Here is a 22543-nt window from a genome sequence, read left to right on the forward strand (position 1 = left end):
TGTATTAGTTGTCTTTCCATATGAACAACTGTAAATTTACTTTTGCCCATCCCAGTAATTTCCCAAAAGACTACAGAACTATAAAAGGTAAAATATGGTCCTGGCTAGTGTGGCTCAGTGGACTGAGTACTGGCCTGTGAAGCAAAGAGTCACCAGTTCAATTCCCAGTCAGCACACGCCTGGGTTGCTAGTCAGGTCCCTAGTAGGGGCAGTGTGCAAGTGGCACCCACACATTGATGTTTCTGCCTTCCCCTCTCTAAAAAAAAATCTTTGAAAAAATACTAATGCAAACATTTTTTCATTGTAATTGCACTGTTATGACACTTGGCAAAAAAAGAGGGGTATAACCGGGTAAAAAATTCAAGTTACACTTTAAGGCTCCTTTCTACCTGTCTAAACTGCAGAGCATAGTATGCTCATAATCCTATCCCAGATAACCCTTCCAGTTTCACTTGCCCCAGTAGTTTTCCTTTTCTAATTTCTGCTGTGGGTCATTGGTTCTTTTTTGGGGGGGGAGGGGGGAGATATTATTTACTTATTGCCACACTTCTTTTCCCCCCAATTACAGGTGACACTTGAGTATTTTATAGTTGTTTCAGGTACCCAGCACAGTGATTAGATGGTCATTTGTTCTTTTATTAAAAAAATTTTTAATTATATTTTTTGGTCATTGGTTCTTCAGGACTCAGTCTAGGTATCACTTCCTCCAGCTCTCCCAAATTGGGCTGAATGTCCCTTATCACATTTTGTCATTTGCTTGTCTTTGCTCAACACTATAAGCTCCTATAGAGAAGTGTTTTAATTATCATACCTTCAGAGTTTGAATTCCAATGCATAGAAGAGATCAATAAACATTATATTAAACTGATCATCACTTTTACAGATAAGGCAACATTTAATCACAGACACAGCAGTCATCCCATGTCAGATTCTAAATACTCTGCAAATAATTCAATCCTCATAACAACCTGTAATGTACGTACCATTTCAGTCTCCATTTTACAGATGATTAAGCAAAGATGTAACTCACTCAAGGTCACAGTTGGTAAGGCTGACTTGGGTGGGATTTCAATCCAGATCTTAACCACTGCTCTATGTATATAAAACTACTTTTCCTATGTGAGGTTGATAAAACAATTGAAATTCCTTTAGCTTGATTTTTTAAGAGCCTGTGCTGGGTCTGTAAGCAGTGGAAGAAAAGTATAAAAATCCTAATACTGCCATTTCCCCACATTCAGTACTGCTTTCCTTTATACAATCAGATGGTATGTAGCACCAGGAAAATTGATAGTGCATTCTTATCCAATAGCAGTAATACAAACTTCCCTAATTTTAAATTGCAAACATGGTAGAAGTGTTATGTCACTAATATGCTAAGAAATCCTATTTCAAAGAAAAAGGTAAAAACATTTTAAAAGTGACAATGAATAGTCAATTGTCTTCATGAGAATGGAAAAGATGAGACGTTTTAGAGAGTAGGGGGAATCAATTTCATACACAGTGCAAGTTTTCGATCTTAGAGCAATTTGGCAGTGTCTACTAAATTTCAAAATGTGCATAGTTTTAGTAGATTCTACTAATAGTCTAGTCTACAGAAGTACTCATACAGGTGCAAAGACTTGTCCAAGGATGCTCATTCAAGATCATCACGGGACATTTCAGAGTAATGCAGGTAGAGACCTGAAAGCTTTCAAGAAAAATGTCACAAAGTTTCAGACATCAAAATGACTTCAAGTGAAGGAGAGGGGAAGACAAAGGAACTCTACTGTGCTGGCACCCTGATCTTGAATTTCCAGCTTCCTGAACTGTGAGAAAATAAATGTCTCTTAAATCCCCCCATCTGTGTCATTTTGCTATGGCAGCCTCAGCAAACTATAAGTACTCTCTAAGGAGACCAACTAACCACTTGGCAGTTTGACTGCAATGGCCCCTTTCATCCTAGAAAGAGCAGCCATTTGTTTCGTCAGGAATAGGCCCATATTTGGATATAGGTTTGCTATTCTTGCTCATGGTGTCTGATGCACTGGTGTCTTATATCCCACTGTGTCAAAGCAAAGGAGCCATTTTACAACAAAGGAGGTTGGGAGTGGGCATGTGACCATGAAATCTAGTGGTATCAAATATATCACTCAATCAGTCTGGCAGAGCAGAGAAACACCCCTTGTGTCCAGCTCATAGGCAATGCCTTATGAGGATGGGGCACAGTCCTGCAGGATGCTGGGTTTCCAATATGTAGACCACACACAGTGGAAGCCAGAGTTGCCCTGCTTACCATCACTCCCAATGACCCTCCTGGGAGATTGTTCTTGTCTTTGCAATTCTGGCTTCCTCAGGCTGATAGTTTTGATTTCCAAAACGGAATGTTTTTCACCAGGGGACCCAGGAGCTCGGCTGAAACACTAGCTACAGTTGCTACCTGGGCACTTCAGCCAGTAGACAGCATGCAAAGAGGAGGCACTGTGCTGGCAGAAGTAACTGGCCCTGATCATTGCTGTTACACAATGCGGGCAAGGAGAAACATTTTGTATCCAAGTAGTATGGCTGGGTGTTTCTAGGTACTCTCTTGCCTAATGTTGATGGTCTATATAGACAGGTTTAGTAGCCAGAGTCTGAAAAGGGCATAAATCCAGGGGCTGGGACCTCCTGCACATGAGGGTCTGGGTGGTGCCACTAGGTAAGCCACGGAGACCAGTAGTGGTGCAAGCATGCTAGCTGCAGGTGACAGAAATCTAGAAAAGTGGAGGAAGAAGACAGGATTAACAGAGGCCCTACTGTGGCACTTAAAGGCTGTAATTTGTCCATATCCCTACCCTTTAATTGTCTATGCCCCCTCCTTCAGAACCCTGGAGGAGCTACTCCTCAAATTTATACCAAGAGGTGGATCTAAGGGTACAAGGAGTGTACCGCAGTTGTCATGGTTTGAATGTCTGTGTCCTGGCAAAATTCACATGTTGGAATCTTTATGCCCAACATGATGGTATTAGAAGGCAGGGCCTTTAGGAGATGGTTAGATTGTAAGGGTGGAACCCTCTTGAACGGGATTAATGCTGTTATAAACAAGATCCCACAGGGCTCCCCGGCCCCTACCACCTTGTGATGACATGAGAACAGAATTCTGCACACTGGAAGAGGGCTATCACCCGACCATGCTTGGCACCCTGATCTCAGACTTCCAGCCTCCAGAATTGTGAGAAATAAATGTCTGTTGCTAAGTTACCCAGTCTGTGGTATTTTGCCATGGTAGCCCAAGAGGACTGATAACAGTAGTGAATACTGTAATGTAGTATTCCCACTCAGATCTCCTCAGGACTAAAGGACTTCTGCCTTCCTTGGAGCTGACTCTGTTTCAGAGGGCACCTTTGCTTAAGATCACACACCTTACATGGGAATATAAAGGTCCAGCCACCTAATTCCATGCCAGGACAAATCTGAAGGGCCAGCAAGCTTGAGGACTCCTTGCGAGATTGGCTGAGGCCCTCTGAAAGTGCACTGTACTCCCCCTTGCACAGGTGGTGGTCCCAGGAGCACTCCTTAATAAACTCTGCAGGGTGAATTTCATCTCACAACTGGCTTCATGGGGAACTGAACCTGTGACATAATTATGTGGGGGAATGTCCTTGCTCTAGGGAGATACATGTTGAAGTATTTTTACGTTAAATACCATGAATCTTGCTAGTATTTTTAAACTGTTCTGGAAAAAGAAATGTGCATGTGTGTACACATAGTACGCACTGACAATATGTTAGTAATTGATGAATCTAGGTGAAGTGTATACCTGTTTACACTTCTCTGTAAGTTTGAAATTTTCCAAAATATAATGTTAAGGGGTTAAAGCACACACATGCAAATGAAGAGGGTCCAATATAGAGATGTAAGAAGAACCTCCAGAGATACTGAAGGAACAGCAAAAGAACAGGATGTTGTGAAACCAAGGTACTAAAATTTTAGAATTAAGTTCGTGTTCAACACGATCACATGGTTACAGAATGGTCAAGTAAGGCTATGACTAAAGCATCCTATAGATTCAGTATCCAAAAAGTCCCTGATAATCCTGGGGTCAGAAGGGTCAATGGAGAAAATATCATAGGCACCCTGCCACTTAGCACCTTGCTCCTTCTCTACAGATGGTCATTCAGTTGAAGTACCATGTTTTTGGTTCTGTTGGGTTTCTAAGACTTTTAAAATTTGAATATATATTATGTTCAAGGTTCTGATTGAATAGTCCCTGTAGAGGGACTATAAAGCCACTCAGAAATTCACAACGTACTGGGTGAGGCTTGTGAACTCAAATACTAAATGTACTGTGATAGGTATAATAAGAGAAACTGAGAGACAACCCAGAGGGGAAAGGGAGAAGAAACACTCTGTAAGCCTATAGGGAAAACACACACACACACACACACACACACACACACACGCACAAGGACATATTTAAGAAACAGCAAATGAGACATTACAACCTGGCTGAATCTGGCTTAATCATGGGATTAGTGTGCTTGTAAATTAAAACTTTAAAATGTATTCCAAATATTTAGAAACTGAGGCATTTATCATAAAATCCCAATTTCTGGCAAATTGGAAAGATCTGGTAACACTCAGATGGAGCTAGGAGAAGGTTCAAGAGTAGCCAAAAGTTCCCGATATCCCTTGCCAGCTTCACTGATTTAAGGTATTTGTTTGGCCTCTGTAGGCAACTGGGTTCTCTTTTCCTTTGACAAAGTGGTTGACACTGGCAAACTGCGGCCCACTGTAAGACACCTGCTTTGGTCAATAAAATTTCACTGGAACGAGGGCTGGGATTATAATGAAGTAAGGCAGAAATTATTTGGCAGCGGTTTGAATTTAAATATATATATATGTAAAAATATTATTGATCTTGATTAAATTTCTGGTACTCCCATAAATTTTGCACCCAGGCCAGTACCTAATTCATGTCAATGTAAGAAACATAAAACCTGTAAGAATTTTTATGAGTTTATTTGAGCCAAACTGATGACAATTGCCGGGAACCATAACCTCAGAGACATGAGAATATGCTCCAGAGAATGGCACTTCTGCACCCTATTTTATACATTACAATCAAAAGAGACGGCACAAATAGGTTACATGAAATCCAGAATCCATTGGTGATAGATTAGGGAGGCGGGAGAAAGCAAAACAGGGAAACCTCTGGAATTGGGTAAAAAGTAAAATGATAGACACTTTAACACAAGTGGGGTACAGGATAGTTAAGTCAACAATGAACAGATAACAATAATAATGTGGGGGTTTGTGGTCTCCCCCTGGTGCGGTTCCTGTGCTTTGAGGGGTCTGGAAAAAGGAAATTTGGCATTCCAAAAGTATTGTTATGGTAGATGCAAAACGACAACAGACAGTCTGTTAAAGTAAAGAACGACTTTTGTTAGGGAAAAATACCAGGACTACCCGCTGTGGCCTGCTTTTAGTTAGAAAGTTTTAATTTCAGACCACTCTTTGTGGTTACCTTAAGTCTCTTGAGTTTGTAAGACCACCACGCAGGCCTCCCCTGAGCTTGTCAGGTTAAATATATGGCCCCTTTTCTTCCACATTGTCCTCATCCTAGTCCCCGCTCTACTGATAAAGGGCTCTGAATGGCGTGCTGAACCTCTTGGACTGGATTTAATCTATACAATCTATAAGTAGCTCAGATTGTGTTTGTTTGTTTTCTTTTAGCAGAGGCAAGACCGGATCAGACGGGCGTCCGAGGGAGCACTTGGGTTTCCACGCCCTAAATCCCTGCACTCCCAGCCTCTCGGGTTCCCACTTCTTTCTAACACCCGCGTTTGTCATTTCATATCCTGATTCCCTCTCTTAGCCCTAAACCACTGACAATCCCGTCTCCTTTCCTCTCCAAGTGAGCCCCCACCCCCACCAGGAAAGCCCCAAGCACCTACCTCCTCAGTTGCACCCCCACCTGCGATCTGAGACCGTTTCCTGCAACCTTCCAATCTCGAGAGTCGATACCGACACTATCGCTCTGCTCCTACGGGGCGGAGCTTCCCTCTCCGCGCTCTCGGCCTTCGGCTAGTGCTGCCTTGCCCCGGCGACCGTCCAGCGGGAGGCGGAGCGAGTCCAAAATGGCGGCTCTCAGGCTGGCGCGCTCCGTGCTGCTGAGGCTTTGAGGTGGTCGCCAGGGGTCGGAGGGACGATTTCCCCGCCGCAGGGGCCCTAGAGGATGAATCGGGGGCTCTGCTAAGGTTAGGCGGCGGGGGTGGAGAGAAGTGGCAGCCAGTGCTGCGGTGGAGTCCACGGAGCGGGATGTGCGAGAGTTACTCCAGGTCGTTGTTGAGGGTCTCGGTGGCGCAGATCTGCCAGGCGCTGGGCTGGGACTCAGTGCAACTCAGCGCCTGCCACCTCCTCACGGACGTGCTGCAGCGCTATCTGCAGCAGTTGGGACGGGGCTGCCACCGGTACTCTGAGCTCTGTGAGTACCGGGCTGGGTGCGGGAGGGCTGCCTCTGGACAGTCACGAGTGACACCTCCGGTCTCCCCGTCGCTATCCCAGCGTCTCTGAGGTGTGCGTCCTTCACTTCTACCCCGAGATGGTGAATCTTCTTGGCCCCTGACGCCCCTCCGCTTCCACTGTCCCTGGAAACACTAGTCATCCTTGTGGTGTCTCTTCCTTGTCCGCTAACTTCCCGCCTCCAGCCGGGTGCCCTGTGTTGGCTCGCAGCTCCACACCCTCTTACTCTTCTCTGATCTGTAACGTGCATCGGTCTTTCTCATGGTCTCCTGTTTTGCTGCGTGTAGAACCACCTCCAGAATGCCATAGTCTCTTTTACTTTGGTCCTTTTGCTGCCTTGCCCGCAAACTACTACAACTAGTTGTCACAGGCGCTCCGTCTACCGGCCGTTTCTTACAAGCCTAGCCATTCTTCAGCTCATAACATAACTCGCTGACAGCTCTGCTCTATTAGGGACGTTGCCTCTTTCTGTGTCTGTTCATTTCATAGACAGTTTCTCTCCTTACTCCTTCCCCAAGGCCAACTTTGTCAGTTTCACTTAGCTGAACTTTCATTTAAATTAACAGGTACCCATTGATTTCCTCCATATTTTTGTCAGTCGTTATCAAAGTTTGGTAGAGGGATTATAGGCAAGTTACAAGGTTCCGCAGGTATTCTGAGATACAGTACTAAGTGAATGTGCCTAGTAGCATCTATAGCTGGTGGTGGTTAATAATTTGGAATATTTAGTAGAAGCCATACATCATCATCTTATTGATGTGATGCTTGTGCTTGGTGGGGAAAACTACCCCTTAAATTTTGGATCATTATTGTTAAGATGGCAAACTGGGGAACTCGGTAAAATATTTCATAGGAAATTTTGTTTTGTTAAAGTGATTCCCAGACTGAGGCCCATGGATACACTTTACTTCTTAGACCCCAATCTCCACTCCAGCTTTCATAGTGTTGCCCAAATAATGTGTCTGTAACACAAATCTGGTTGTGCTGTTCTTTAAAATATTTCAGTTGTTTACAGGCTGAAAATCTATCTCTTAACACTCAGTTCTTTTTGTGAGTTAGCATTTTTCTTATCTTCTGCCATCCTGCCATCCTAATCTGCAAACATGCTGAGCTACTTGCTTTTTCCGAAACATTTTAAGCTATCCATTCCTATGTACGTGTTGTTTTCTGGTGTCATTCATCCCCTCGTCCACCACTAGTGCTACTTATATTTTGAGATTCACTTGTCACTTGCTTAGGAAACTCATGTTATTTGCTCTCATAAGTCTGTATGTGTATCTGTGATGTTATTTAACACCTTGGTTTGTAATCATCTGTGTTTATCTCTCACGTCCTCATATATCCTCCCCAGGAGACATATTTATTGTATTTGTATTCTGTAACCCAGCATGCTGGGCACCCAGGAACTATTTGTTGAATAAGTGAATGAACTGATAACCTACAACCATAATAGCTATGTAATCACTTCACTTTTTGAGTTTTAAAAGTGTGTATTTTTTTTGAATGCTTGATTTCAATGAATGTGTAACTCATTCATTGTTATCTTGAAAGTACACCGCCAGCACACTACAGTACTTCTTGGCTTTTGCTGCTTTTACCTCCTGCCCTCTCTTGCAAGTTCCTGGAGAATCCTGTTACAGTTATGCATAGTCTAGATTATATTTTTGCTACCAAGTTCCTTAAATAAGAACAGATGTGCTATACCTTTAGGTAATCAGGACATTCCCTGAATACATAGTTACTTTTCACATATACACTGAAACTGAATATGTGCTGGCACTCCAAGTAAGCAGGTATTCCAAAGTCATTAACTGATTATTGTTATGAATTAATGTGAACCCCTTTTCTAATTACCCAATTTCTGTAGTTGATGTTTTTGCTTTTAGTGAAAATACAATTATCAGGTTCATTATTTTCCATTATGGTTTGGTGACTTTTTAAGAATTCTAATTCTTGGTATACTTATTAGTTACAGACTTTTTTTATATTCTTCTTTCTTCATTATCCTTATTTTAATTTTAAATTCTATAACCTCAGATTACTACCATACAGTTTTATATTCTATTTATTTAAATTCTTTTTGTCTTGCCCTGACTGGTGTGATTCAGTGGGTCGGGCTTTGTACCACAAACTGAAAGGTTGCCAGTTCAATTCCTGGTCAGGGCACGTGCCTGGGTTGCAGGCCAGGTCCCCAGTCGAGGTTTCTTTCTCTCTCTTTCTCCTTCACATCCCCACTCTATAAAAATAAATAATAAATAAAATCTTTTTAAAAAATCATTTTCATCTTTTCAACAAACATTTGTTGAGCTAAATTAACCACTTATGAACTAAAGCATTGTGCTAGGTTTTGGAGACATTAAATTACTTAGGTACAATCCCTGCCCATAAGATTTATACATGGGTATCAAAATGTCAACAACAACAAAATGATGGTATTTGTTTCTTTTTTCAAAAATGCTTTCAAGGTAAAGCAAGCATCAGAAGTTACTATTAATTCAACAAATAATGCATTTTTAAATTTCCCTAAAGTAATGATTTGTCAAAGTATTCAGGGGCATATGTGTCTGTATGCATTATGTTATGTATAAAATATGTGTGCGTGATCTGAAAGCAAGTGCTAAATATTTCAGAGTGACCCTTAAGATTGGTATTATAATTTAACACTTGTATGGTGTAGGCAGCAAATGCAAAAGGAATGTGGTACAGGAGAGGTGGTTGTTGGCTATGGGTTCTGGGTCAGGATTACTTCACAGAAAAGATGACATTTGAGTTGAATTATGAAGTATGGTTGTATAATGGAGGGAAGCATGCTAGTTTAGAGAAAAGCATAAACTAAGACACATGGAATTAAATGTGATAAAGGTACCAGTGAGGTGGCCAGCTTGACATATTAAGCCAGTGGTGGGTTGTAGAGGAAAATGTTGAAGAGTGAAATCAGGCTAGAGAAGGACTTTAAAGGCAAATTAAAATGTGGTAGAAATCACTGCATCTTCCTAAAGAGGGGAATGGTATAATGAAAGTGACATTTTAAGAGTATTATACTGTCAGTCAAGTGCAAGAGAGACTCAAGTTGGGAGAACTTGAAACTATACTGAGATAGTGATAGTAGGAATAGACAGGCAAAATTATGAAATCCACGGCCAAAAAGAAAGTGAGGGTGAGGAGTAGAAAGTACCAAAAGGTCTTAGATTGAAATTGCAAAGCATATGGAGGAATTTATGATTTTATTTTTTAGATTAAGAAAATAATAATGTCTTTTAATAGGACGAGAATTAGAATGTATATCTACATAATTAAGAGGAAGAATGACTATTAATTTTATTTATTATACATCACAGAAGTAACCCATACTTGTAGAAAACTCAAAGACTACTCAAAAACGCAGAGAAGTGTTTGAAGTTAGAATAAAAGTCTCTTGCTTCAACTCCTTTCTTCCCCTGTCCTTCAGCTTTTACCCCTTTTACCTGTTAACAGTTGGGTGTATATCCTTCCAGAGCTTTCCTTTCCTCTGTATGTGTGAGCAAGCATGTGTCTAATTTTCACAAACTTTGGGTTATTCTTTTTAGTTTTACAGCGTGATTTAATTTCAGACATATAAATTAGAAGTAATCATAGGAAATTTCAGTAAAAATTTTTTTTGGCTACTAGAAATCAGAAACTGCAATTTTCATAGGAGTTTTTTTTTTTTTTTAAGATTTTTAACTTATTTTTTAGGGAGAGAGGAAGGAAGGCAGAAAGAGAAGGAGAGAAATATCTATCATTTGCCTCTTGCACACCCCCAACTGGGGATCTGGCCTGCAACCAAGCCATCTTCCCTGACTGGGAATCAGTCTGGCAACTTTTCAGTTCCCAGGCCAACACTCAGTCCACTGAGCCACACTAGACAGGGCTTCATAGTTTTAAAGGATATTTTAAAAGATGTAGTTTTAAAAGATGTAGAGACCTTAAGTTCTGCTAAGGGTAGACATAGGAGAAACTTATTTTTCCAAAGAGAATCTTACTATATATAACTTTTAATCTTTTTATCTTATCTCTTTTATATAGTGTCTTTTAATTACATTTAACATTTATATGTAAATTACCTTTATGATCTAAGTTCTTTCTGAAATTTCCTTGGATTTAAAAAATTGATTCAACGGTAGAATTCATTTAACAACTATTGATTGAGTGCCGATTTTGTGCCAGTCATTATCCTTGGTTCCAGAGGTGCATCGTTGATCAAAAGAAAAAATGTTGGGACCATTTACTTAGCACAGCATTCTAGTTATTTAATAAAAAATAATAATAGTAATATTCATTGAGCATTTACTTTGTGTCAGCCACTGTTCCAGATGTTGTTCACCATCCCTAAACTACTTTTGATATTTGTTTTGTACCAGCAAATTGTTAATATAAATTGTGGTGTTCTGGCTGGTTGTCAGATCATATTTAAAATTGATTTTAAGAATCAGCTTTCTAATGTTTAAATAGTATGTTCTATTTAAAATTTATTAAATTATTTCTAACAACTAGGTCTTGAGTATATAATATAGTTGATTCTGCTACATATTTAGTTAATAATTTTTTCTTAATGTGTTTAAAAATATTCATGGAATTTTTCTTAAAATAATTGCTTTGCTTTTGACTTTGTTTCAGATGGCCGAACTGACCCAATTTTGGATGATGTCAGTGAAGCTTTCCAACTTATGGGAGTTAGTCTTAATGAACTAGAGGACTATATCCATAATATTGAACCTGTCACTTTCCCACATCAAATTCCTTCATTTCCTGTTAGTAAGAACAATGTACTCCAGTTTCCTCAGCCTGGAAGTAAAGATGCAGAGGAAAGAAAAGAATACATTCCTGATTACTTGCCACCCATTGTGTCTTCTCAAGAAGGTTTGTGATTTTTTTGTTTGTTTCTTACTCATATATACTCATGTAATCATTTTAATGGGGTTTTAGTCTTCTTAGTTTTCCTAATTGAATTACGTAAAATGCTGTGCTAACATATAAATTCTACAAATGCAATCAAAATATCTTAATGTTATTTAAAAATAATTCTAACCTTTAAGTCAACAAACTTACACCTGGTATCACCAGGCAGAGTGCAACCTTATCAAGGTTTTGTCTGATGAGGCATTTATTTCCTTTGTAAATTTTAAGAAGGGGAGAGCTGAACATAACCACAGAAAAGTCTTTCAGTGGATGTGTTGTATGAGAATGGATGTTTAACTTAGGAACCTTTGAAGCAGAAAAATTGGGTTAGCTCTTTTCCTTCCTGCTTATTATTAATGTGAGTTGGATGCTTCTGGAAACAGTGAGTAAACATTCTCTAATATTTTGAAGATTTATCTTCACTATTTAATGATAAGTAGAATGTTTATTGTTTGGTTATATAGAACTTTTTATTATAAAGTAATAGCTAATCAGGCACAGTAATAAGTCATTGCAGAGTTCTTTTTCCTGCATGATTTTACATTTTGATCATTTAGGTTTACTTAGATTCTAAAGATGCAAAATGTTTTTCCTTGTAAAAAATAGGAATTCATTTCTTTTTTAAAAATTCTAAAACCATAGGTGTATTTCAGAATAATGCAAATGATAGCAGAAATAACTTTTACTTAGTTATTTTTCATTCTAGTAAAATACATCTAACATAAATGGACCATTTTAACTGTTCTTAGATGTATAATTCAGGGGCATGATTCACATTGTTGTATTGCCGTCACCACCATCCATCTGTGAACTTTTTCACCTTCTCTAATCTGTAACCGTTGAACAGTGACTACTCATTCGCCCTCACCCACTGCCTTTGTAACTGTCTTCTGTCTCTTTCCCACCTTTGAATTTATTTGTACTTGTAGCTTTTATTGCCTTTGAGGAAATCTTACTGTTTATAATCCCCTATGTAAAGTCATTCTCTTTAAACCTCATATTCCCTGATATCATTGTTTTTGATCTTAGAAACCTATATTTTTTAACTTCTCTAAACACATACTTATTTATTCTAAAAACATATCAAATGCATTTCATATCAACATTTTCAAAGAAGGATTTCTTGTGCAGAGGCCTGATTGAAACAAACTCCATTCTCTTATAGACAGGTTGTGGATATCAAGTAGGCCTGGAATTTCATTGTTTGCTCTTGTCATTAAATATAATGTATTAAGCTTCCTAGACATCTGTATGAAAGTGGTGCTAAGTATTAAATCCATGATATGTCCTCTTGTATTTTAATAATAATCTTTTTGTGGCTCTGAAATTTTTAGCTGAAAGGCACTTAGAAGTACACAACATTTGGATCTGTGCTAAGAAAACATGAATGATAACCAAATGCTATGAGAAAACTTAAGGCTTTTTGTATGAGGGACTAAAAGAAAGACATTAATATGTGAATAACTGGCACATCAGTGATCCTCAGAATGATAAACAGTGATTATGAGTTTTCTGTCAGTGAATTAGACAGTGGTAAAGTTTAATGACCAGTCTTACATGTGTTACCAAGTGACATGTGATTGAGCTGTAACTATGTTCCTCTCTATTTAAAGAACATAAGCCCATTTTCTTTCTGCCCTTTGGAGCATTCGAAATCTAACTGTTTTGTAATTTGCATATCTTTCTGTCTCCTATTATACCTCCTATTTGATAGTTAAACTGATTTTTTTCTGGCCTTGGTAATTAGGCTCAGGTGGATATTTGATTACTCTTAATCCTTGATTTGTGCATAGGCTTATGTTTGATCCATACAAAACCTTCATTTATTTATTTAGAGAGTTACTTAATTATTTTTTATAAATAACCTCTAACAAACTCACTACTCAAAACCAAGCCTAGGACTTCGATAATAATCTCCACTTACCCATTTGGCCCCTCTTGTTTTATTTTTATAACATGTAAATAATACAGAATACAATTCTCTTAAAATGATATGGTTATGTTTAAATACTACCAAGGAAATGTGATTAAGATATTAGATTTATATTGGGAAGTGAAGGAGTATGAAACACAAGTTAGTGACTTTAGATACTGATTTATATCAGAACTTACTATTATAAAATTTTTGAGTTTCTCTTCTGGAATATTTGAAGAAAAGAGTATTTTTATTTCCTTTGCCATTTTATGCAATATAAATTATAAACATTTAAAATAGAAAATAGCCCTGACCCCTGTGGCTTGGTTGGTTGGGCATTGTTCCTCAAAGCCAAAGGCCACTGGTTCAATTTCCGGTCAGGGCACATGTCTGGGTTGCAGGTTCGGTTCCTCGTCAGGGCATGTAAGAGAGGCAACCAATTGATGTTTCTCTTTCACATTAATGTTTCTCTCCTCCTTTCCCTCTCTCTAAAAATAAATACATAAAATCGTTAAAAAGGAAAATAACATAAGCCTGAACACTGTTCTTTTTAGATAGCACTTATGGATTCTTTAAGGAATAGGAATTTGCTGATTCTTAAGCTATGCATATGATTCATAAGTATGCAATAAATAATAGGAAGGACAGTAAGATATTTATCAAAACCTTTGCCCTGTGCAGGATAAAGGATATAAAATGCAATCCTGTGGTTACCATTTTTAAAATATAGCCACACAAGTCAACTTAATAAATCATAACAATAAGAAATTTCTTTTTTTCGTGGGTACAGCATGTTAGATAGACAGTTCCTAGTCTTCTGGTTAGTGCTACAAAATGTGGTATAGACATGAACAACTTTGATGATAACACCTGTTTGCCAAGTTCTTTATTTTTGTTTTACTTCCTCAAGAGCTACATGTGAGATGCCTGACTTTGGTTATAAAATACTATTAGCAAAGAACTGTCATGGGACTACCATCTTATCAATGCTTCAACTTGGTTCATGTCAAAGGAGCATTTCAGTGTCTTCTCTATGATGGTAAGTGTATAGGAATAGAAAGACTTAACCACAGATAGAAGGAAAAAAAGAAAAAAGGAAGAGCAGAAGGACTGAAAAGGCAACAGGCTATAGTACAAAGAGCACGGGCTTCATAGAGCCATTCAAGCAGAACTCAACTAGTTACTGAGTTGATAGTCTTACCAAGTCACTTCACCTTTCTGAACCTTACATTTATATATTTATCTATATAATCATAATTTTTTAATTAAAAAAAAACAAGCTCATAGAGAACACATTTGTGGTTCACTGAGGTGGGGGGAACGGGTGAAATGGGTGAAGGGGTCAAAGGATACAAACTCACAGTTACAAAAATGTCACGGGATACAATGTACAACGTGGTGACTGTGGTTAATAATCCCGTATTGCATGTTTGAAAGCTGCCAAGTGTGTATTTGGACACTTTAGTTTCTTTAACACCCCTCTCTCTTTTTACTTCACATGTCTTTTAAGTCTACAGCTGCCCATCCACCAACCCTGACCCTGTCAAGTCCCTTTCTTTTTCTTTCAATGTATTTGTTGAAGAATCTGGGTGGTTTGACTTACAGGATTACCACAGTCTTGGTTTTGCTGACTCTGTACTCATTGTGCAGTTAAATGTGTTTCTTGCAAATTGGCAGCGAGAATCTGAGGCTGGATCAGACTCTGGTTCAATACCTTTGGCGAGATGTATACAGTGTTGTGTTTTTTGCCAGGAAGCTCATGTCTGGTTTTCACTTCATTTATTTATTTATTTATGTATGTATGTATGTATGTATGTATGTATGTATTTATTTTTGTATTAGCAGTATTTATGCTCAATGCCTAGATCCATTAATTAAGTAGGGGTTGCAGGGTAGTGATGTTCCATCATTTTGTTTATATTTCATTCTGTAGTTAAAATAACTTTATGAGGAAATCCTTTCCCCCATCTGTTATTGAGTTACTTAGTGATACAATTCACACAGGGAAAGGAAGAGACATGCCTGATTCTTTGATTGTATATACCCAGTTTTTAAATATTGGGTTGGTTCTTGGTCATGCATAGGTGACTAATTAGTTATACCCTATCGCAACTCAGATTGTCCCATCCTTGGCCAGAGGCATCTTCTTCAGTCTGACTTTTGAGTCTTTTTGACATGATGCTAGTAGTCTTTGATAGCGCCCTTGCTACCTAGTGTATCAAATTATTCTACGCTCATCTTGTATATTCTTGTTTTGCCCTTGGAATCAATCATTTTTTCCAAAAACCCTGGGCTTCTTGGGAAATAGCATTTCAAGTCCACAGTATGGGCGCTTGGGGTATTATACAACTGGGTTGTCATTGTTTCTTGGCAATAGTAATTAAATATTTACACTTAAAAACATGCATATAGATATGTGTGGATAGATAAACAGATAACAGATAAGGTAACTCATGATTTTATACACATATTTCTAATTTAAATTCAGGACCTTAGGGTTTTTACTTTTATGTTACAGCAGTAAACACTTTTGTCCGTAACATTAATTCTGGTTCCCAGGGATGAAAAAGATGATAAAACATTCCATAATTACTCATTTGTCCATATCCTGGTTACACATACAATGTTAATACTTTATTGTTCATGATTACTAAAGCAGGTAAAAATTTTTTTTTTTTTTTGCTTATGTTCTTTTATTCACCCCAATTTTTATGACTGTGCCATATGCCAGTTTCAGATCATGTAGCTGCTTTCTTGAGTTCTGTCACCTAGTTGCTGAGTTTTTCTCATTTTGATTTGTGTTCCTTTATGACCATTTTAAAGTAGAATGTTACAGTTTTCATCTGTTTTTGGACTTTCTTTCATATGCTTTCATTGCTTATAGGGATGTTATTTTGGTATTTAATCTTCTTTTTGTTATAGAAATTGTATATGTGGAGCCCTGGCTGGCATAGCTCAGTAGATTGAGCGCGGGCTGGGAACCAAAGTGTCCCAGGTTCGATTCCCAGCCAGGGTACATTCCTGGGTTGCAGGCCATAACCCCCAGCAACCGCACATTGATGTTTCTCTCTCTCTCTCTCTCTCTATCTCCCTCCCTTCCCTCTCTAAAAATAAATAAACAAAATATTTTTAAAAAAGTTGAAAAAAAAAAGAAATTGTATATGTGGATGTAGTTTTTCTGAACATCTAGAAGGAAGTTCAGGAGTTCAGGGTGGTTTTTCTAACTTTATGTGCTCCCTCCTTTGCTTTTGTGTATTGTTCAAAAATAGGGTAGCTTTCTGAGCTTTTCTGCTTTCTTCCACCAATTTTATCTGGATCTTCTCTTGCCTCAATGCTAGTTGTTGTTTTTTTTCTTTTCGCTTTTCTGCTCAATTGTGATTCTAGTCCCAGCAAGTTTTTTCTTAGTGGGCTCTGTCCTAAAGGGTTGGATTTGAAGTTCAGGGGCTTAACTCTTCCCTCCCCATAGATCTTACCCCCCATACCCCAGTCCCTGTCAACTTACCCATCCTGGAAGTCGCCAGACACTTCTCAGCCTCAGCCACCCTTCTTACATAGCCTGCGAGGCTTTCAGTGAATACCCGTTGGCTTGCTGAGGGCCTCCTCTCTCTGGCCAGTGTCCCTAGTGCTTCTCACCACTTGCCCCTGTATGGATGGTAATACCTGGGTCTTGTGGCTATTGGTGGTCATCTGCTTGTATTTTGGCATCAGTGCACATACTTTATTACCTTAGCATGTTAATTGCTCTATTTTTATGTGGCAATTTGGTGAGATCCAAAAACTGCATTGCCATACCTTCCACTTTCTTCCAGACTTCCCTATATGGCATCTTCTTGGATTTATCACTGTTGGGAACTCCTTGAAACTTACTTTTCTTTAGTGACATCATACTCTCCTAATTTTCCGTATATGACTGATTCATTTTCTGTGCCTTTTATGTGTTCATTTTCAATGGCTCTTCTACCTCTAAAATGTTAGTGGTCCCAGATTTTACCCTCGACCTTCTGTTTTTCTTACTGTGCTTAGTTTCAGTGTGTGTTATTCTGTACTCTCATTGTTTCAGCTGTCATTTGGGTACTGATGACCCCCAAATTGTATCTGCATACCATGCTTTTTAGACTCTGTATGCAGTTGTCAGTGGGCTGTTTCCACATTTCCCACAGGCATCTCATATTGATATGTCAAAGGCTGCATACGTTACCATACTTTAATACCCCTGTGTTATCCATTCTAACTGGTGGCACCCTCTACTACCCAGTCACTCAAGCTAGAAAAGTGAGAGTTTTCTTTGATCCCTTTACTCCTGCTGCTTCATGCCCATAACCAGTTCTGCTAAGTTTGTTTTCTAAAAATTTCTAAAATACTTATCATTCCTTTTGTTTAAATTTTTATCTTTTGTCTGAACTATCCTTCCACAATAAACTGTTAAACAGGAAGCAAGTATATTACACAATATAAAACACTTTATTAGCTTTCTCTGCAGTGAGCAACCTTTTTTTCTCAAGGAAAACCAAAAACGTCTTTAGAGAGAAATTTCTTTTTTCATTCAAAATACAAATAGGCTTATTTATTTTAGAGAAAAGATGTTTATTCTTATGACTGTGATTACTTACTAAAAGAACAGAAGAATATTATTAAGGAAATTTGTACTGCTTTTTAGTCACTAAAATATTAATATTGTGTTTATTTGAAAATAGGAATATAAAAGCAATTTTCACATAATTTGTCCTTGATATCACATGGTATTTTCATTAGCATTATCTCATTAATCTTGAAGCAACCCCTAAAGAAAGGCAGGTGCAATTACCATTCCCACTTTACAGAAGGAATAATGGAAGTTTAAAAAAGGCGGGGAGGTGAATTAACTTGCTTCGTAAATTCAATTTACTTCACTGAAAATTGAGAACTGAGCTGGATTAGGATAGTTGATGTCATTCAGTACTGCATCTAGGATCCCCAGTGTGTGTTGAGTCCCACACAAGGAACAGGATTGAAGGGAGAGGCATGAATAACATGTCCCTCCCTCCTCAGTTTTGGCTTTCTTTCTGTGGTTGTTGGAAATCTCTGCATGGGCAGGACATTCCTAAGTGGAGTAGTACCATCATCAAGCCAGCCTTAATGGATAGGCTAGCAGAATGCCTCTGGGCCCCAATTTCAACCTCACACTTGGTTCCTCCCTTAACCCTCTCATACTTTCCTCTCAAGACCTTGCAAGGCTGGAGGGCAAGAGTCTGAGCAAAGTATTCTGTGTACCCAAGGTAGTAGCCTGGAGTTGTTGTTTTGTTGTTTGTTTGTTCGTTTGTCTTTCTTAATTCTACAGTATGCGAGCCCTGAGGGCTGATTTCTGGTGATGACCTATGATGTTCAGTACAAATTTCTCTGTAAACCTATAGGGTCCTCCATGATGAGACTTCTGCCTACATTTACATATTAATTTTCTGCCTCTCATTGCTTCAATCTTTAACCTCTAGAATCATTAACTTGCTTATGTTTTCCCAAAAGAACTATGGGCCTCCGTATCTTTACTGAGGCAGATTTGGAGTTCCCTTCCTTTGGGTGTCCTTATGGGTGCATAGGGTGGGGCAAAAGTAGGTTTACAGTTGTGAGTATGGGAAATAAAATGATAGTTCATAAATAATAATATAAGAGTAAACCCTGTGTTTTGAATATTCACAACTATAAACCTACTTTTGCCCTACCCTGTATATCTCTGCCATCACACTTAATATATTTTGTTGTAATTATTAGCTTTATTTGTTTCCAGAACTTACCCTGGTCCTGCTTCCTCTTCAAATCCTACATTCACTCTATTTCACCTTTTGCACAAAACCTAAGTCCTATTACTTTACCTCAGTGATTTTTCAGCCAGTGTGCCATGGTACACCAATGTGCTGCAAAGAGGCTCACTAGTGTGCCACAGAGTTTTTAGAACGTGCACTACCTGACTATTTGGTCAGGGGCACTGACCTATTTTCCCCCTTTAACTATGAAATAAAACAATGCCAACTACCAATACAACAATAACTGACTGGTGTAGATGAATCAAAATTATACCTTTTTTTTTTTTTCAGATCTGCAGAAAATATAGTTTTGGGTATGCCTCAGAATTTTAGTCATTAGTTTATTTGTACCATGAAATGAAAAAGGTCGAAAATTGCTGCTTTACCTGACTGCTATCCTCAGGGAAATTTGTTCAGAATTTTGGGGAAGCAGTCTCAAAAAGTAGCTTACCTAAAGTAACACAGCTTTTAGTTGATAGAGATGGCAGTTGAGTCCCCAGTTTCTTAGTCTTAGCCCATTACTTTTTGCATTGCTCATTACCATGGCACTTATCCTCCTAGTACAAGTGTAAAAACAGAACGGTTTGTCTTGTAACCGTTTAAGTTTTTTCTTTTTCTTTCAAATTGACTTCTTGACAGTTACTTTTTTAAAAATCATGTTCTCATAACATCTTATTAGATTCTTTTACTTACGTTGCTTTTTTTTGCTTATTATTATTATCCTTTGAAATGGTTTCTTACCTCCAACATATAAATTTCATAATTTTAAAAGATGGGTATCTCTTGCTTTGCATTCAAGCCACCAAATTTAACCCTTAAGTAAGGGTGCATACTTTTCAAAATAGAGATTGAAAGTACCAGCACACACAGATTTGACAGACTACAATTTATAGTCGACTTGGCCAAAATTGTCTTCCCTACTGAAATTTCTTTTTCCTCTCAGTCTGTCTGGATTTGTACAAATAAAAATACATTTTCTTTAAAAAATATATATATATATATATGCTATTACAGCTTAACCCATTTTCCCCCCCTTTATTCCTCTCCACTCTGTACCCCTCTCCCACCATCATTCCACCACCTTAGTTCATGTCCATTGGTCGTACATATAAGTTCTTTGGCTTCTCCATTTCTCATGCTATTCTTAACCTCCCTCTGTCTATTTTGTAGCTACCATTTATGCTTCTCATTCCCTGTACCTTTTCCCCCCCCCCCCCCCCCCGCTTTGCCTCTCCACTAATAACCCTCCATATGATCTCTATTTCTGTGAATCTGTTCCTGTTCTAGTTTGTTTAGTTCGTTTTTGTTTTTGTTTTTTTAGGTTTTGGTTTCTTTTTTTTTTTTAAAGATTTTATTTATTTATTTTTAGAGAGGGAAGGGAGGGAGATAGAGAGAGAGAGAGAGAGAAACATCAATGTGTGGTTGCTGGGGGTCACAGCCTGCAACCCAGGCATGTACCCTGGCTGGGAATCGAACCTGGGACACTTTGGTTCCCAGCCCGTGCTCAATCCACTGAGCTACGCCAGCCAGGGCTGTTTTGGTTTCTGATAGTTGTGATTTTATGGTCATTTTACTGTTCATATTTTTTATCTTCTGTTTCTTTAATAAGTCCCTTTAACATTTCATATAATAAGGGCTTGGTAATGATGAACCCCTTTAACTTGACCTTATCTGGGAGGCTCTTTATCTGACCTCCCATTCTAAATGATAGCTTTGCCAGATGGAGTAATCTTAGATATAGGTCCTTGCCTTTCATGGCTTTGAATACTTCTTTCCAACCCCTTCTTGCTTGCAAGTCTTCTTTTGAGAAATCAACTGATAGTCTTATGGGAACCTCTTTGTAGGTAACTATCTTCTTATTTGTGTCCTTATCTTTAATCATAATGTCATTATGATGTGCCTTGGTGTGTGCTTCTTTGAGTCCAACTTCTTTGAGGCTCTGAGCTTCCTGGACTTCCTGGCAGTCTATTTCCTTTACCAGATTGGGGAAGTTCTCCTTCATTTTTTTTTTCAAGTAAGTTTTCAATTTCTTGCTCTTTCTCTTCTTCTGACACCCTTATAATTTAGATGTTGGAACATTTAAAGTTTTCCCGGAGGTTCCTAAGCCTCTCCTCATTGCTTTGAATTCTTGTTTCTTCATTCTGTTCTGGTTGAACGTTAATTTCTTCCTTCTGCTCCAGACCGTTGATTTGAGTCCCACTTTCCTTCCCTTCACTGTTGGCTCCCTGTGCATTTTCCTTTATTTCGCTTTTCAAAGCCTCCACTTTTTCCTCTATTTTGTGACCATAGTGAACCATTTCTGTGAGCATCCTGATTACCAGTTTTGGACTCTACATCTAGTAAGCTGGCTATCTCTTCATTGCTTAGTTGTATTTTTTCTGGAGCTTTGATCTGTTCTTTCATTTGGGCCATATTTTTTAGTCTTGGTGTGTCTGTTAAATAGTAAAAGTGGAGCCTTAGGTGTTCACTAGGGTGGGGCAACCCACATCGCTGCATTGTGGCGCTGTATGAGGGGGAGGGGTCCGAGAGGGAACAATGCTGCTTGCTCACCTTTTGCAGGCTTTCAGTCACTTCCTCCACTACCCACAGGTAAATTGGGCCCTTCTGGTGCTGACTGCTCTTGCTGGGGTCGGGGGGAGAAGTATTGTGAATGTTCTAGGACATTGTGGGTCTCTCCAATAAACTCCCATGATGCGGGGAGTTTTTCCTCCCACCACAACCCCCACGGGTTTTTACAGTCAGAGGTTCTGAGGCTTTCTTTTCCCACACTGGAACCTTGGGTTGTAGGGTCTGTCTCTGTCCTAAGTTGTTCCTCCCAGTTTATCCACACACAAATGTGGGACTGCGCACTCTGCTAGTTGCCACCTTGTCACGAGTCCTGTCTACCCCAGCTGCCCATCTCTGCCCCTCCTGCCAGTCTAGGTAAATGTTTCTTCTTTAACCCCTTGGTTTTCAGACTTCCATACAGTTCGATTTTCTGGCAGTTCTGGTTATTTTTTTGCTTTTAAATTTGTTGTTTGTGTTTTGGTTGTGCAAAGTATCTACCTACGCCTCCATTTTGGCCAGAAGTCCTACATTTTCAATGTCATAAAATAGTTTTTATGTTTCTTAATCAACAGGTAATCTTTTTAAATACCTTAGAAAAATTAAGTGTCATGTTTTATTTACCACAATTACCAAATGTGTCAATTTCCCCTTCTGAGTATCAGATTAGAAAAAAGATTTTTAAAATTTTCTTCCAAATTTTAAATTTTCCAGAAATTTAACATTTCTGCTCTCCAATTATATTTCTTGCAGATGTGTGTGTGTGTGTGTGTGTGTGTGTGTGTGTGTGTGTGCGCGCGTGCGTGGGCAGGGAGGGAGGAGTGGGGCAAGAGATGCTACACAGCTGACTTGGCATAAGACCCTGAGGTTGTGCTTTTGTTGCTAAATTAGGGTTTATTCTGTCTTGTTT

General features: G+C 38.7%; 1 protein-coding gene across 1 annotated transcript in view; it reads left to right on the plus strand.

Annotated features, from left to right (window-relative positions):
* The first annotated feature begins 6081 nt into the window (after positions 1-6081).
* The window catches only part of TAF3 (TATA-box binding protein associated factor 3), a 168806-nt gene continuing 152344 nt past the window's right edge, over positions 6082-22543 (plus strand). The window contains exons 1-2 of the mRNA XM_045858073.1: positions 6082-6442; positions 11116-11358. Of these exons, the coding sequence (XP_045714029.1) occupies positions 6277-6442; positions 11116-11358 (409 nt within the window). The 5' untranslated portion in view covers positions 6082-6276. The remainder of the gene's footprint in view (positions 6443-11115; positions 11359-22543) is intronic.

Source organism: Phyllostomus hastatus, unplaced genomic scaffold (genome assembly GCF_019186645.2).
Source record: "Phyllostomus hastatus isolate PE091 unplaced genomic scaffold, TTU_PhHast_1.1 phas_scaffold_1674, whole genome shotgun sequence".
NCBI classification, from domain to species: Eukaryota; Metazoa; Chordata; class Mammalia; order Chiroptera; family Phyllostomidae; genus Phyllostomus; species Phyllostomus hastatus.